This window comes from Ranitomeya imitator, chromosome 3 (assembly GCF_032444005.1).
Source record: "Ranitomeya imitator isolate aRanImi1 chromosome 3, aRanImi1.pri, whole genome shotgun sequence".
Classification (NCBI taxonomy): Eukaryota; Metazoa; Chordata; class Amphibia; order Anura; family Dendrobatidae; genus Ranitomeya; species Ranitomeya imitator.
In genome coordinates this window covers 532980171-532997232 of record NC_091284.1, presented here as the reverse complement: position 1 = coordinate 532997232, position 17062 = coordinate 532980171, and the positions used below count along the sequence as shown (strand labels likewise).

Sequence of the window (17062 nt, the reverse complement as noted above, 5' to 3'; positions counted from 1 at the left end):
GGATTTTGCTGCGGATCCGCAGCGAATTTGACCGCTGCGGATCTGCAGCAGTTTCCCATGAGTTTACAGAACAATGTAAACCTATGGGAAACAAAAAACGCAGTGCACATGCTGCGGAAAAAAACGCGCGGAAACGCTGCGGATTACATTCCGCAGTATGTCACTTCTTTTCTGTGGATTTTCACCTGCTCCAATAGAAAACTGCAGATGAAAATCCGCAGAAGAAACCGCAGTAAAAACCGCGATAAATCCGCAGTAAAAAACGCGACGGGTTTTCACTGCGGATTTTGGAAATCTGCTGCGGAAAAATCAAAGTGTGAACATAGCCTTATAACTCCCCAAGAAAAAAAATGTTGGTTCCAAAATTGTGAAAAAGGGGCAATATAGACAAATACAATAAACATAAGCAAAAAACAAGGCACTAACAGGTACAAAAGGAGGGAGGACTTGCCCACGAGGGCTCACAGTCTGCAGGGGATGGGTGAGGATACACTAGGAGAGGGTAGAGCTGGTTGTGCAGCGGTTCAGTAGGATCACTGCAGGCTCTAGGCTTGTCGGAAGAGGTAAGTCTTCAGGTTCTTTTTGAAGGTTTCTATGGTAGGCGAGAGTCTGATGTGTTGGGGTACAGAGTACCAGAGTATGGGGGAAGCACGAGAGAAGTTTTGGATGTGGTTGTGGGAAGAACAGATAAAAGGTGAGTAGAGAAGGAGATCTTGTGAGGATTGAAGGTTGCGTGAAGGTAAGTACCAGGAGACCATGTCACAGATGTATGGAGGAGTCTGGTTGTGGATGGCTTTGTATGTCATAGTAAGGGTTTTGAACTGGAGTCTCTGGACGATAGGAAGCCAGTGAAGGGCTTGGCATAGGGGAGAGGCTGGGGAATAGTGGGGAGACAGGTAGATTAGTCGGGCAGCAGAGTGTTGGATGGATTGGAGTGTTGCCAGAGTGCTAGAGGGGAGGCCAGAGAGTAGGAGGTTGCAGTAGTCAAGGCGGGAGATTATAAGGGCATGCACTAGTGTTTTTGTGGTTTTGTGGTCAAGGAATGCGCAGATCCAGGAAATATTTTGGAGTTTGAGACTGCAGGAGGAGGTAAGGGCTTGGATATGTGGCTTGAAAGAGAGGGAAGAGTCAAGGATCACCCCGAGGCACTGACATGTGGGACTAAGGAAAGTGAGCAGCCATTGACATTGATGGATAGGTCTGGTGGAGGGGTAGAGTGAGATTGGGTAAAGATGATGAATTCTGTTTTGTCCATGATCAGTTTTAGAAAGCGAGCAGAAAAGAAGGCTGAGATAGTAGACAGACTGTGTAAGATTTTGGTGAGTAAGGAGGTGAGGCCAGGTCCGAATAGGTAGATCTGCATGTCATAGGTGTAGAGATGATACTGCAAACCATGGGATTCTATGAGCTGTTCCACGCCAAAGGTGTAGATGGAGAAGAGTAGGGGTCCTAGAACTGAGCTTTGAGGAACACCAACAGACAAGGGGCGAAGGGAGGAGGTGGTGTGGGAGAGGGAGACACTGAATGTTTGGTCTGTTAGACATGAAGAGAACCAGGATAGGGCCAAGTCTGTGATGCCAAGAGATGAGAGAATCTGAAGCAGGAGGGAATGGTTCACAGTGTCAAAGGCAGAAGACAGGTCAAGCAGAAGGAGGACAGAGTAGTGTCACTTGCTCTTGGCAGTTAGTAGGTCATTGGTGACTTTAGTTAGGGCAGTTTCAGTTGAGTAATGGGGTCAGAAGCCAGATTGTAACCTGTCAAACAGGGAGCAGGAGGAGAGGTGGGAGGACAGTTCAAGATGGACATGCTGTTCCAGTAGTTTTGAGGCATAAGGGAGAAGAGATATTGGGCGATAGCTAGACACAGAGGATGGGTCGAGGGAGGGCTTTTTGAGGATGGGTGTGATCTTGGCATGTTTGAAGGATGAGGGGAAGACACCAGTTGTGAATGAGAGGTTGAAGAGGTGTGTTAGGGTTGGGATGAAGATTGTGGTGAGGTTAGGGATGAGGTGGGACAGGAACGGATCAAGCGTGCAAGTGGTGAGGTGTGATCTTGACAGGATGGGGGAGAGCTGATCTTCTGTCATGGTGGAGAAGCTGGTTTTGGAGGAACAGGGTTGAGCAGCTAAGAGGGGAATTGGGCACTGTGGGCCAAAGCTTTCTCTGATTGTATCGATCTTCTGTTTAAAGAAAGAGGCAAGGTCTTCAGCAGAAATGAGAGGGGAGGGAGGAGGTGCTGGGGGATGGAGTATCAAATTGAAAGTATTTAACTAGTTAATAGCCATGGGTGGATCGGAATTCCACCCGCAGCTATTGTGGGCACATGTCAGCTGTTGAGCCCACTCAACTTTGACCAAGGTTTCAGACCTTAATTAGCCTGTTAGGGTTATGGCTTGCTCACTATTACCCTTAGGAAATGTCAGAAGATACAAATTTCCCAGCTTTATAGAAACCCAACCTCCTCTAACCTTGTGCCCAAAAACAGCAGCCATGGGTTTTTCTAAGCATCTGCCTGGCACTATGAAAATGAAAATGGTGGAGTCCCACAAAGCTTGAGAAGGCTATAAGAAAATATCAAAGCATTTTCAAGTTACCCTTTCCTCAGTTCGAAATGTAATTAAGAAATGGCAGTTAACGGGAACAGTGGAGGTCAAGTTGTGGAGTTGTGGTACATTATTCTACTGTTCAGAGACACCTAGACAAATATGGCCTTCATGGAAGAGTCATCCCAAGAAAACCTCTCATGCGTCCTCACCATAAAATTCATCTTCAAAAGTGTGTAAAAGAGCATCTAAACAAGACTGATGCATTTTGGAAACAAGTCGTGTGGACCGATGACGTGAAAATAGAACTCTTTGGCCACAATGATCAAAGGTTTGTGTGTAAAGAAGAAGGACACAGAATTTCAGGAAAAGAACATCTCACCAACCATTAAGCATAGGGGTTAATCAGTCATGTTTTGGAGGTGTGTCGCAGCCAATGGCATAAGGTACATTTCACGGGTAAAGAGAAGAATAGATTCAATTAAATTTCAATAAATTCTTGATGCAAACATAACACCATCTGTAAAAAAGCTGAAGTTGAAAAGAGGATGGCTTCTACAAAAGGATGATGATCCTAAACACACGTCAAATTCCACGATAGACTACCTCAAAAGGTGCAATTGAAGGTTTTACAATGCCCCTCACAGTTCTCTCATCTGAACATTATTGAAAATCTGTGGCTAAACCCCCATACAAGCAGTATATGCAAGATGACCCTGGAATCTCACAGAACTTGAGGAATTTTCCAAGGAAGAATAGATGAAAATCCCTCAAACAAGAATAGAAGGACTCTTGGCTGGCTGGAAAAAGTGTTTACAAGCTGTGATACTTGCAAAAGGAGGTCCTGCTAGGTACTAACCATGCAGGGGCCCAAACTTTTGCATTGGCCCATTTTCCTTTTTGTAATTTTCAAAATTTAAAATATGTAAATATATATATTGCCTAAAATCAAAGGAGATGTGTCCTCTTTATATTTAGGCCTTTTAGAGATCATTCCATCTTCAGCTTGCTTAACTGTTCACAATAACAGTAATTTTGACCAGGGGTGCTCAAAGTTTTACATGCCACTGTAGTTCTCCAAGATGCTTGGAACAACCTACCTGCCGGGCTCCTTCAACAACTGTGTGTAAGTGTATCTAGAAAAATTAATGCTTTTGTGCTGTTTTGAAAGCAAAGAGTGGTCACATCAAATACTGATTTAATTTAGATTTCTATTGTGTTTATTTACTTTACATTTTGTTAATTGATAAAAAATCATTTTTTCCACATCTGACTAAAACTTTTGCACATTGCTATATTTGTCTTGCATTTTTACATTGTCTTTATACATTTGTTAGTATTACAATCTTAGTTTAATTCTAAACCCTTACCCAAACAAAATATGACGTAGGTTTTATTTTTTACTCTGAAGGGCTCATTCCCTGTGTGATGACACCTCATCAGAGCTTCAACGGGTTATTACATTGGATCCAAGAGGCCTTACAGAGTCCCGCAGGAGTTCATTCACTGGAAGAGGAGGAATTGCCAGGTACTAAACACAGAAAATAAGTGTGAATCAGCACATTGACATGCTTTTATTGATAATCTTACATTCTGTGCAGAATGTATTAATGTCTTTATGTTTCTTTTAATATATAAAAATGTCAAAACATTTGCAGAAAAATATGTTTTTTTCAGCTGTTTTACAATTTATTCTCCATTTTTCAAAAGTGATTAGAAAGGTTGGAAAGATTTAACAAGGTGGGTGGGGGTTTCCTTTCCATGTGCTTTCCTCTTTTTCTATAAAATGTTTTATTTGCCATTAGAGATACTTTCTCCCCTCTCCACTGAAGATCTGTGTATAAACCCCTCTCCCTCCATGTTGATATCATAAACTTTGAGAGAAGGGAGTAGCAGAAAGAACTTTCAGAAGCAGGAGCAATAGCTCTGAATGGTTTGTAACATTTTTGCAAATGCATTGAGCTAGATAAAAAAAAATTACAGACAGCAGAAAAAGCATTTTGGAAGCAGCTAAATAATAAAAAAAATCGAAGAGTGCCTTAAATTTATCTCACTTATAGTCAGAGCTTTTAGTTCTGACTTTTACTCTGATACTTTGTTAAACAAGTCAGAAACAATAGATAGAGGCTGTTTTGGTAGTGCCATCAGATTGACTTTATGTGGAATTATACAGTTTGTTTTTCGCTTTACGCATTATTGCTCATTTCAGCAAATATGCTATATGTTTGCTCAGTTATCTTTTGTCCATTTGGGATCTTCTTTATAACACTCTATATAAGCAACCTCTTTAGGCTTGATAACAGTGTTTATTTCTATGCTGTCCTCTTATGTAAACCTGTCTTACTTTGAGTTACCTAATGGTAGGCTTTTGAACACTGACATAAGCCTGGGGAATAATTGTACTAATTAGATGATAAGCTTGTTTGCGTAGGATTTCCATGTTACTGAATTGCAGTACAAGGAAAGCATATACGGTACATTTTTAGATGTTTTTATAATATTCTGGGCCTCTGTTATTGGGGTGAATTTTATTTTATATTATAACCACATACAGAAAAGTATAAATTGTGGTAAATGTTCTCCATTTGTACACCCGCGGCCGTACACTGAATATATAGAGCTCGATATTTTTCTAAATCCTTATGCAAATGATGAACATTGTTTCATTGTCTCTTATTGAGAAATGTATATGGAAGACCAAGCTTTGTTGTTACTTAAATTCACACCCAATTGATCTGATTAAATAATGATTGACACTCATAGTTTATAATTTTAGAACTCACTGTATTCATGCAATTCTCCAATATCGTATCTGAATTATCCCAAAGCAAAGGTAACTTAAAGCAGCCTCTTATAATTTAGTAATATTGACTCCTCAACATTGAAATTGCAATACCAAAAAGGAAAAGTAATGAAATTATGGAAATCACAGGATCAATAGACATGTTAATGAAATGCAAATTATGAAAATATAGAAGCTGCTTACAGTAGCATGAGCAACATGTGGCCTGACGTTGTCTTGAAAAACTGCTGGAGACCCTTTGGAGAAATGGTTGTATCACTGGTTCACAGCCAAATCAATGTAACGCCATGCTTTTAGTGTGCTTGGAATGAAAACTAAAGGGGTCCAGCTATTGTACATTCTGCCACCCCATATCAAAGGGAAATACTGGGAGTAGGATTGGTGTTAGATTCCATTGTAAAGGCCTCCTCATGGCATTGTCCACGTGGTCTTCACATTAACCTTCAGACTATCATTGCATCTGAAATAAAAGCGGGGATCATCTTTGAAGAGAATAGACATTGATTCTGTATTGTAAAGTTTTTAATACTAAGGTTCAGATACGGCATTAAAGATTAAATGCATATAACGATTAAGTACATATAAAAATTAACTACATATACTCACATCATCACCAAGAGGCTTTCAAACATCATCCGTCTAGAATATCAGAGAAGCAACACCAAATTCACAACACTGCACGGGCATCCCCACTTATGCAGGTATCACAACACTGTACACGTGTACAGGTACCCAAGTTTCTGCTTCTGTTTTAGTCATGCTTCTCTGGCCTTATATCGTGATTTACACTCAGTAACTCTGGTTTCACCCTGCCCGTCCAGTGGCCAGCTTTCAAGATGAGATGAAACATAGACACCAGGCAAATGATGAGAAAAGACCACATGGATTAGACACAGACAGAGGTTAAATAAACCTTCATGCTTTACAAAACCAAACAACAAACATAGAGAAACATAGAACTGTTGGTGAGGTGAGAGCTTTCAGACAATAAGTAAACAGTTCTCAAGAGTGTGTCACTGTGAGCATTGTCTGTCTGTAAATGTATGATCAGCAGTGCTGCTCTGTAATGATCTGAATGCATTCTGAATGTTTCAATATGGACTCAAAATATACATTTTTATATTCACAATACAGATTCCACTCTCTATTGACATTTTGCTCTGCACCATGATAGCCTTTGAGAGTGGTGATGTTATTATAACACCTGTAGATGGATGTATGTAGTGCAAATGCCCTCTGATTGCTTGTGTAGACACCATTTAACACCTTAGATATGTGGCGTCCAGTTTTCCTCAGGAGACTTGTTTCAACATGACAACGAAAGGCCACATGTTGCTCTTGCTGCTGTGATCAGCCAGTGTGGCCTAAAAGTGCTTACATGGCCTGCAGCATCTCTTGACTTGTCTCCCATCAAGCACATCTGGGACATCATTGGTTGGCATTTGCAAAGACAGCTGCCAGCAGTGGACATTGATGATTTTTATGCCCAAGTGCATTCAGCATGGCAGAATATTCCTTAAACAACCATTAATAATCTCATTAAAAGCACTCCAAGGCGTGTAAGTGGTTGTACTTTTGCACGTGGTGCTCATACTAGATACTGAATAAAACTAGATTTTTTCTTTCCATTTTTTTATCATTTGTACATAATGGAAATATCTATCGATCCTGTCATTTTCAAAGCTCAATGAATTTTCCTTCTTGGTTTTGCAATTTCAAACATGAGGAGTGTGTATAGGTGAGTGGGTACCTAATGTACCTCTGAATGTTTGTATTCTACGCAAAAATCAGGAAATGTTCCATTACAGGGAACCTGTCACCATTTTAACCCCTCTTAACTGTTATCACAACTAAATAGGTAATTGGGAAAGAAGTGCAAACACATGTAAGGCCTAATCTAGACTTCCATTTTTTTTACCTATGCAATTAAACAGATTGATTTTCATCTATGTTTTCGTTTTCACCATCAGTGTTTCAAAGGGGATTTTCTTTTAGCAAAAAAGTGTTAGCTTTTAAATTTTATATTGCATAGCATAGCTATTGAAATATTAAAAATGTACAGTATATGTGTGCTTCCATGATTTTCATGGACACAGGGACTTTAGTGCACATTTTTAATGACTCAAACCAAATTCAGACAAGCCTCTTCTATTTAAGAAATACACAGACACGTGAAAAGCCCCATAGACTATAGTTACGTGTTCTGTCTGTGAAAACATGGGTAGAACACATGAGTCACGAACATCAGAATAAAGCACAAAGCTTCCCTTAGAAAATCTGCTTTTTGTCCACTCAAAAGGTGTATGCAGATGACTGCTAATGGTGGCAATCTCTCTCAGACACCTCTGATCTGCTCTAGATTCTTGCCGAACATCATTTATTAAAGAAATGTTGTAAATAACAAAATAAAGCCAATTGTAAAAAAAATTGTTTACCTTTCAAAACATAATTACAAAGAAAAAGTAGGAAATATTTATTATTAATGCTTTGCAGGTTGTCAAGATTTCTTCTAACAATGCGGACCTGGGCGATGAGACACCTGAATCAAGAAGATCAGCGCCCAGACTCTTTTTTAGAGAGATTTAGGGGGCCGGAGCTTAAAGAGGCATCTAGCAGAAACAGCTTTGCACAATCTGTAATAGAAAACCAAAATCCAGACAGGCTGGAAAAGGCAAATAGGTACTGCTATAATAATAATAACGTGAAGTGCACCAATTGGTCCATTTTTATTGTTTTCCAGCATGCTTCTTACATACCTGTTCTTGGAGCTGCGGTGTCAGTGTGTTATTTTAGTGAGAGTACGTACCGTAATTATGTTGTCTGTATGTGTTTGTTGTGTGATCCCTGTTGTCAGTTTGCAATTATTGTGAGATTCCTCAGTGTATGATTGTTTTGATATCCCTAGTGAAAACATGGGGTTCTGTAACCCCTGGGGGCGTTGTGTTTTATTGTTAGGGGATTCTGGTTTAAAATGTTGAGACAATATTCTGGAGAATCTGGGGACCCAATCATAACCTAAACTTAAAAAAGCCTTCCCTTCAAAATAAGGTAACATAAAAGCTGTTACTTACATTGTGTTTTACTAAAAGGTGTATTGTGTTTTTTCTGTTGATTTATTTACTTTTATGTAAAATATTATACAGGAAACTGCATTTGTTTGGAAGTAATTGCACGATACCAAATAGTTGTATATTCTGTATTTTTGAAAATCCTCTGTTACGAATCCTCATGTATTGGCCAGATGGCCGAGGAGCATTAAAGAGCATTCCTCTCCCTCTCTGAAGAACATGTCCTATCTGCATTACATGGGCAACCTTCTGATTTGAATAGGTAGCGTGTCATATTTAATTTTGCCTTTGTTTGCTGTACTGGGAAATTGAAGACTTACTGCCAGGTTTCCACACAACTGATCACTGGGATCCTAGTGTGGAGACACATTTTGATCTACTTATGCCAGGTAGGGATTGTTCAAAACAGAGACCCTCTTTAACCTATGTTCTGGTTTCAGACCTGCACCATACTACCATGGCACTCTAATTGCTTGGACACTGTCACTGCTACACAAAGCTGGGTTCCTGCTGAATCTCTAAAGGGAAACTGTCACCAGTTTTTGAGTCTTTGCTCCCGTGCTGAATTCTACAAAGTGTGCCAAATCAGGCCTGTGTGGCTACTGCGCAGGCATAAGATTTCATTTAGCAAGACGTGTCATCCACATCGATCAAAGCCGGAGGATGGCGATTAGGAGCAGAGAGGAGGAACAGACACCACAGGGAGGACACCCCATCGGACTGGACCATCCTCATTTAGTACAGCGCGGGATCAATTAAAATGTTATTTTTGGTGGTATACAAGGGGAGTCAGCAGATAAAGGTTGTGGCATTTGTTCAGAGACTCAAAAAATTGGTGGTATGCAGGGGTGGATTAAGGGTAGCCAGGGCCCGGGCTGTTCAGACACTGTGGGCCCCCGGTCATGTGATGGGGTCATGCGACGGGGTCATCATATACCTGAACCAGATTATTCCAGAAAAATAGTTGCTGTGTGAATCTATAACCTGTCAAACATCCATTGATCTAGTCAATTTACCCTTCAGTTAGGAAGAAGAAAAAAAACACAATACTGTCACCATAAGTGCCAGTATTCATAGGAGATCTGTACTTAGTATGCAGTGTCTGTGTAGAGGTAATACAGTGATCACCGGTGACATTATACACAGGACCTCTGTATATAGTATACAGTGTATAGTGTCAGTGTATAGGTAACACTGACTCACCAGTGACGTCTCTAGGTGAAGTCCTTCATATTTCATCCAGCACACACCGCCATCACTTTTTCCAGCCAGGGCTCGTCTCTGCAGGAAATAACACAGTTATCTCGAGCTCCGCTTGCAGAACACATTACTTAATTTTTCCCAACTTCTACATTACACCACATGAAGAAAAAGAGGCGACATAGTGTCACTCTACACATTAACATGACCGCACCCCCCCCCCATTTAAAACAGTGTCCTCAAAAAATAAAATAAATACATCACTGCAGTAATAATATCCCTTAACCCCTCTGTGACCTTAGACGTACTATCCCGTCGAGGTGCCCTGGGCTTATCTGACCCTGGACGGGATAGTACGTCATAGCCGATCGGCCGCGCTCACGGGGGGAGCGCGGCCGATCGCGGCCGGGTGTCAGCTGCTTATCGCAGCTGACATCCGGCACTATGTGCCAGGAGCGGTCACGGACCGCCCCCGGCACATTAACCCCTGGCACACCGCGATCAAAGATGATCGCGATGTGCCGGCGGTACAGGGAAGCAACGCGCAGGGAGGGGGCTCCCTGCGGGCTTCCCTGAGCCCCCCGCAGCAACGCGATGTGATCGCGTTGCTGCGAGGGTCTCCTCACCTCCCTCCCTGCTCGAGCCCCGGATCCAAGATGGCCGCGGATCCGGGTCCTGCAGGGAGGGAGGTGGCTTCACAGAGCCTGCTCAGAGCAGGCACTGTGAAGGCTGCAGCGCTGCAAGTCAGATCAGTGATCTGACAGAGTGCTGTGCAAACTGTCAGATCACTGATCTGTGATGTCCCCCCCTGGGACAAAGTAAAAAAGTAAAAAAAAAATTTTCCAAATGTGTACAAAAAATAAAAAAAAATATTCCAAAATAATGAAAAAAAAAAAAAAATATTGTTCCCATAAATACATTTCTTCATCTAAATAAAAAAAAAAACAATAAAAGTACACATATTTAGTATCGCCGCGTCCGTAACGACCCGACCTATAAAACTGTCCCACTAGTTAACCCCTTCAGTAAACACCGTAAGAAAAAAAAAAAAAACGAGGCAAAAAACAACGCTTTATTATCATACCGCCGAACAAAAAGTGGAATAACACGCGATCAAAAGGACAGATATAAATAACCATGGTACCGCTGAAAGCGTCATATTGTCCCGCAAAAAAAGAGCCGCCATACAGCATCATCAGCAAAAAAATAAAAAAGTTATAGTCCTGAGAATAAAGCGATGCAAAAATAATTATTTTTTCTGTAAAATAGTTTTTATCGTATAAAAGCGCCAAACCATAAAAAAATGATATAAATGAGGTATCGCTGTAATCGTACTGACCCGAAGAATAAAACTGATTTATCAATTTTACCAAACGCGGAACGGTATAAACGCCTCCCCCAATAGAAATTCATGAATAGCTGGCTTTTGGTCATTCTTCCTCACAAAAATCGGAATAAAAAACGATAAAAAAATGTCACGTGCCCAAAAATGTTTTCAATAAAAACATCAACTCGTCCCGCAAAAAACAAGACCTCACATGACTCTGTGGACCAAAATATGGAAAAATTATAGCTCTCAAAATGTGGTATTGCAAAAAATATTTTTTGCAATAAAAAGGGTCTTTCAGTGTGTGACGGCTGCCAATCATAAAAATCCGCTAAAAAACTCGCTATAAAAGTAAATCAAACCCCCCTTCATCACCCCCTTAGTTAGGGAAAAATAAAAAAAAATGTATTTATTTCCATTTTCCCATTAGGGCTAGGGTTAGGGCTAGGGCTAGGGTTAGGGCTAGGGTTAGGGCTAGGGCTAGGGTTAGGGTTAGGGCTAGGGTTAGGGCTAGGGTTAGGGTTAGGGTTAGGGTTAGGGCTAGGGTTAGGGCTAGGGTTAGGGCTAGGGTTAGGGTTAGGGTTGGGGCTACAGTTAGGGTTGGGGCTAAAGTTAGGGTTAGGGTTTAGATTACATTTACAGTTGGGAATAGGGTTGGGATTAGGGTTAGGGGTGTGTCAGGGTTAGAGGTGTGGTTAGGGTTACCGTTGGAATTAGGGTTAGGGGTGTGTTTAGATTAGGGTTTCAGTTATAATTGGGGGGTTTCCACTGTTTCGGCACATCAGGGGCTCTCCAAACACGACATGGCGTCCGATCTCAATTCCAGCCAATTCTGCGTTGAAAAAGTAAAACAGTGCTCCTTCCCTTCCGAGCTCTCCTGTGTGCCCAAACAGGGGTTTACCCCAACATATGGGGTATCAGCGTACTCAGGACAAATTGGACAACAACTTTTGTGGACCAATTTCTCCTGTTACCCTTGGGAAAATACAAAACTGGGGGCTAAAATATAATTTTTGTGGAAAAAAAAATATTTTTTATTTACATGGCTCTGCGTTATAAACTGTAGTGAAATACTTGGGGGTTCAAAGCTCTCACAACACATCAAGATGAGTTCCTTAGGGGGTCTACTTTCCAAAATGGTGTCACTTGTGGGGGGTTTCTACTGTTTAGGTACATTAGGGGCTCTGCAAACGCAATGTGACGCCTGCAGACCATTCCATCTAAGTCTGCATTCCAAATGGCGCTCCTTCCCTTCCGAACCCTCCCATGCGCCCAAACGGTGGTTCCCCCCCACATATGGGGTATCAGCGTACTCAGGACAAATTGGACAACAACTTTTGAGGTCCAATTTCTTCTCTTACCCTTGGAAAAATAAAAAATTGGGGGCAAAAATATAATTTTTGTGAAAAAATATGATTTTTTATTTTTACGGTTCTGCATTATAAACTTCTGTGAAGCACTTGGTGGGTCAAAGTGCTCACCACACATCCAGATAAGTTCCTTAGGGGGTCTACTTTCCAAAATGGTGTCACTTGTGGGGGGTTTCAATGTTTAGGCACATCAGTGGCTCTCCAAACGCAACATGGCGTCCCATCTCAATTCCTGTCAATTTTGCATTGAAAAGTCAAATAGCGCTCCTTCCCTTCCGAGCTCTCCCATGCGCCCAAACAGTGGTTTACTGCCACATATGGGGTATCAGCGTACTCAGGACAAATTGGACAACAACTTTTTGGGTCCAATTTCTCCTGTTACCCTTGGTAAAATAAAACAAATTGGAGCTGAAGTAAATTTTTTGTGTAAAAAAGTTAAATGTTCATTTTTATTTAAACATTCCAAAAATTCCTATTAAACACCTGAAGGGTTAATAAACTTCTTGAATGTGGTTTTGAGCACCTTGAGGGGTGCAGTTTTTAGAATGGTGTCACACTTGGGCATTTTCTATCATATAGACCCCTCAAAATGACTTCAAATGAGACGTGGTCCCTAAAAAAAAATGGTGTTGTAAAAATGAGAAATTGCTGGTCAACTTTTAACCCTTATAACTCCCTAACAAAAAAAAAAATTGGTTCCAAAATTATGCTGATGTAAAGGAGACATGTGGGAAATGTTACTTATTAAGTATTTTGTGTGACATATCTCTGTGATTTAATTGCATAAAAATTCAAAGTTTGAAAATTGCGAAATTTTCAAAATTTTCGCCAAATTTCCGTTTTTTTCACAAATAAACGCAGGTACTATCAAAGAAATTTTACCACTATCATGAAGTACAATATGTCACGAGAAAACAATGTCAGAATCACCAGGATCCGTTGAAGCGTTTCGGAGTTATAACCTCATAAAGGGACAGTGGTCAGAATTGTAAAAATTGGCCTGGTGATTAACGTGCAAACCACCCTTGGGGGTAAAGGGGTTAATTAGCCCCTATGGTAATAATAATATCCCCCATCCTGGCCCCTTGTATCTCATTCCTGGCTCCAGCCATATATTCTCCCATCCTGCCCTCATGAGTATCCATTTTGCCCCATATGATCTGCCCATCCTGCCCCATATGATCTCCCCATTCTGCCCCATCAGTCTCCATCGTATCCATCTTGCCCCATGATCCTGCACGATCTGTCTCCAATCCTGCCCCATGCCTTTCATTCTGCCCCGTGTCTCCAATCATGCCCCGAATCTACATTCTGCCCATGTCTGTGATCCCCATCTGTCTCCAGTCCTGCCCCCAGTGTGCCCAGCATCTCTGCCCCAATGTCCAGCATCTCTGCCCCACATGTGTCCAGCATCCTGCCCCCAGTGTGTCCAGCATCTCTGCCCCCAGTGTGTCCAGCATCTCTGCCCCCAGTGTCCAGCATCTCTGCCCCACATGTGTCCAGCATCCTGCCCCCAGTGTGTCCAGCATCCTGCCCCCAGTGTGCCCAGCATCTCTGCCCCCAGTGTCCAGCATCTCTGCCCTCAGTGTCCAGCATCTCTGCCCCAATGTCCAGCATCTCTGCCCCAATGTGTCCAGCATCCTACAACAAATGTGTCCAGCATCCTGCCCCCAATGTCCAGCATCTCTACCCCCAATGTGTCTAGCATCCTGCCCCTAGTGTGTCCAGCATTCTGCCCCCAAATGTGTCCAGCATCCTGCCCCCAGTGTGTCCAGCATTCTGCCCCGTGTGTCCAGCATTCTGCCCCCAGTGTGTCCAGCATCCTGCCCCCAGTGTGTCCAGCATATTGCCCCTAGTGTGTCTAGCATTCAGTCCCCAGTGTGTCCATCATTCAGCCCCCAGTGTGTCCAGCATTCTGCCCCCAGTGTGTCCAGCATCTTGGCCCCAGTGTGTCCAGCATCCTGCCCCCAATGTGTCCAGCATATTGCCCCCAGTATGTTCAGCATTCAGCCCCCAGTGTGTCCAGCATTCAGCCCCCAGTGTGTCCAGCATTCAGCCCCCAGTGTGTCCAGCATCCTGCCCCCAGTGTGTCCAGCATCCTGCCCCCAGTGAGTCCAGCATCCTTCCCCCAGTGTGTCCAGAATCCTGCCCCCAGTGTGTCCAGCATTCAGCCCCAGTGTGTCCCAGCATTCTGCCCCCAGTGTGTCCAGCATTCAGCCCCCAGTGTGTCCAGCATTCAGCCCCCAGTGTGTCCAGCATTCAGCCCCCAGTGTGTCCAGCATTCAGCCCCCAGTGTGCCCAGCATCCTGCCCCCAGTGTGTCCAGCATCCTGCCCCCAGTGTGCCCAGCATCCTGCCCCCAGTGTGTCCAGCATCCTGCCCCCAGTGTGTCCAGCATCCTGCCCCCAGTGTGCCCAGCATCCTGCCCCCAGTGTGTCCAGCATTCAGCCCTGAGTGTGTCCAGCATTCAGCCCCCAGTGTGTCCCAGCATCCTGCCCCCAGTGTGTCCAGTATTCAGCCCCCAGTGTGTCCAGCATATTGCCCCCAGTGTGTCCAGTGTGTAACATGTAATCCCCTTAAAAAATATATTTTTATTAAAGATAACCGTAAAAATACCTAATCCCAGTGAAACACAAAAGAAAAGACCTAATTGTGCACCTAACCTAACACATGACCCTACGCTTAACTGCTGTCCCTTCCTAGCAGTGGAGGTTGGCACCCTGATAGAAACGATTTTTTGGCGCCCCCACTCAGCGGCGGCTGTCCCCAGCTCACCCTGTAAAGTTTCTGACACGCTATAGGTGGGAAAACAATGAGCGCATAAAAGAGATGAAGGAAAAGCAAAGGGTAAAAAAACTAAAGTGCACAAACAATATAACTTCCCCCATGCGGTATCCCACATGGGGAGGGATACGGTAGGCGTCAATAGCGCAGTGCCGGTAGGGGCCCAGTGAGCAGATGAGACAGGGCCTGATGCGGGCCCCCTCTGCCCACCGGGCCCATACACCAGTCAGGGCAGTAATGCCCTGATGGCAGTGGTCAATCTGAGCGGTTGCCCAGGGCCCCCCCCCCCCCCACACCACTGGGCCATGGGCTACTGCCCAGATTGACCTCATTATAATCCGCCACATGGGATACCGCATGGGGGAAGTTATATTGTTTGTGCACTTTAGTTTTTTTACCCTATGCTTTTCCTTCATCTCTTTTATGCGCTCATTGTTTTCCCACCTATAGCGTGTCAGGAACTTAACAGGGTGAGCTGGGGACAGCCGCCGCTGAGTGGGGGCGCCAAAAAATCGTTTCTATCAGGGTGCCAACCTCCACTGCTAGGAAGGGACAGCAGTTAAGCGTAGGGTCATGTGTTAGGTTAGGTGCACAATTAGGTCTTTTCTTTTGTGTTTCACTGGGATTAGGTATTTTTATGGTTATCTTTAATAAAAATATATTTTTTAAGGGGATTACATGTTACACAGTTTATAATTTTCCCTACTTTATATTTGATTTTCTTTGCCCCCAGTGTGTCCAGCATTCAGCCCCCAGTGTGTCCAGCTTTCAGCCCCCCAGTGTGTCCAGCATTCTGCCCCCAGTGTCCAGCATCCTGCCCCAGTGTGTCCAGCATATTGCCCCCAGTGTGTCCAGCATACTGCCACCAGTGTGTCCAGCATTCTGCCCCCAGTGTGCCCAGCATTTTGCCACCAGTATGTCCAGCATTCAGCCCCCAGTGTGTCCAGCATTCAGCCCCCAGTGTGTCCAGAATCCTGCCCCCAGTGTGTCCAGCATCCTGTCCCCAGTGTGTCCAGAATCCTGCCCCCAGTGTGTCCAGCATTCAGCCCCCACTGTGTCCAGCATTAAGACCCCAGTGTGCCCCAGCATCCTACCCCCAGTGTGTCCAGCATTAAGACCCCAGTGTGTCTAGCATTCAACCCCCAGTGTGTCCAGCATTCTGCCCCAGTGTGTCCAGAATCCTGCCCCCAGTGTGTCCAGCATTCAGCCCCAAGTGTGTCCAGCACTCTGCCCCCAGTGTGCCCAGCATCCTGCCCCCAGTGTGTCCAGCATCCTGCCCCCAGTGTGTCCAGCATCCTGCCCCCAGTGTGTCCAGCATCCTGCCCCCCCAGTGTGTCCAGAATCCTGCCCCCAGTGTGTCCAGCATCCTGCCCCAGTGTGTCCAGCATCCTGCCCCCAGTGTGCCCAGAATCCTGCCCCCAGTGTGTCCAGCATTCAGCCCTGAGTATGTCCAGCATTCAGCCCCCAGTGTGTCCCAGCATCCTGCCCCCAGTGTGTCAAGTATTCAGCCCCCAGTGTGTCCAGCATATTGCCCCCAGTGTGTCTAATGTGTAACATGTAATCCCCTTAAAAAATATATTTTTATTAAAGATAACCGTAAAAATACCTAATCCCAGTGAAACACAAAAGAAAAGACCTAATTGTGCACCTAACCTAACACATGACCCTACACTTAACTGCTGTCCCTTCCTAGCAGTGGAGGTTGGCACCCTGATAGAAATGATTTTTTGGTGCCCCCACTCAGCGGCGGCTGTCCCCAGCTCACCCTGTAAAGTTCCTGACACGCTATAGGTGGGAAAACAATGAGCGCATAAAAGAGATGAAGGAAAAGCATAGGGTAAAAAAACTAAAGTGCACAAACAATATAACTTCCCCCATGCGGTATCCCACATGGGGAGGGATACGGTAGGCATCAATAGCGCAGTGCCGGTAGGGGCCCAGTGAGCAGATGAGACAGGGCTTGATGCGG

General features: G+C 43.9%; 1 protein-coding gene across 2 annotated transcripts in view; it reads left to right on the top strand.

The window, feature by feature from the left end:
- The window catches only part of CNGA3 (cyclic nucleotide gated channel subunit alpha 3), a 154580-nt gene that overhangs the window by 81867 nt on the left and 55651 nt on the right, over window positions 1–17062 (top strand). For both annotated transcript variants that reach the window (XM_069757815.1, XM_069757816.1), the window contains exons 3-4: window positions 3954–4070; window positions 7839–8024. In XM_069757815.1, coding sequence (XP_069613916.1) covers window positions 3954–4070; window positions 7839–8024 — 303 coding nt within the window. The remainder of the gene's footprint in view (window positions 1–3953; window positions 4071–7838; window positions 8025–17062) is intronic.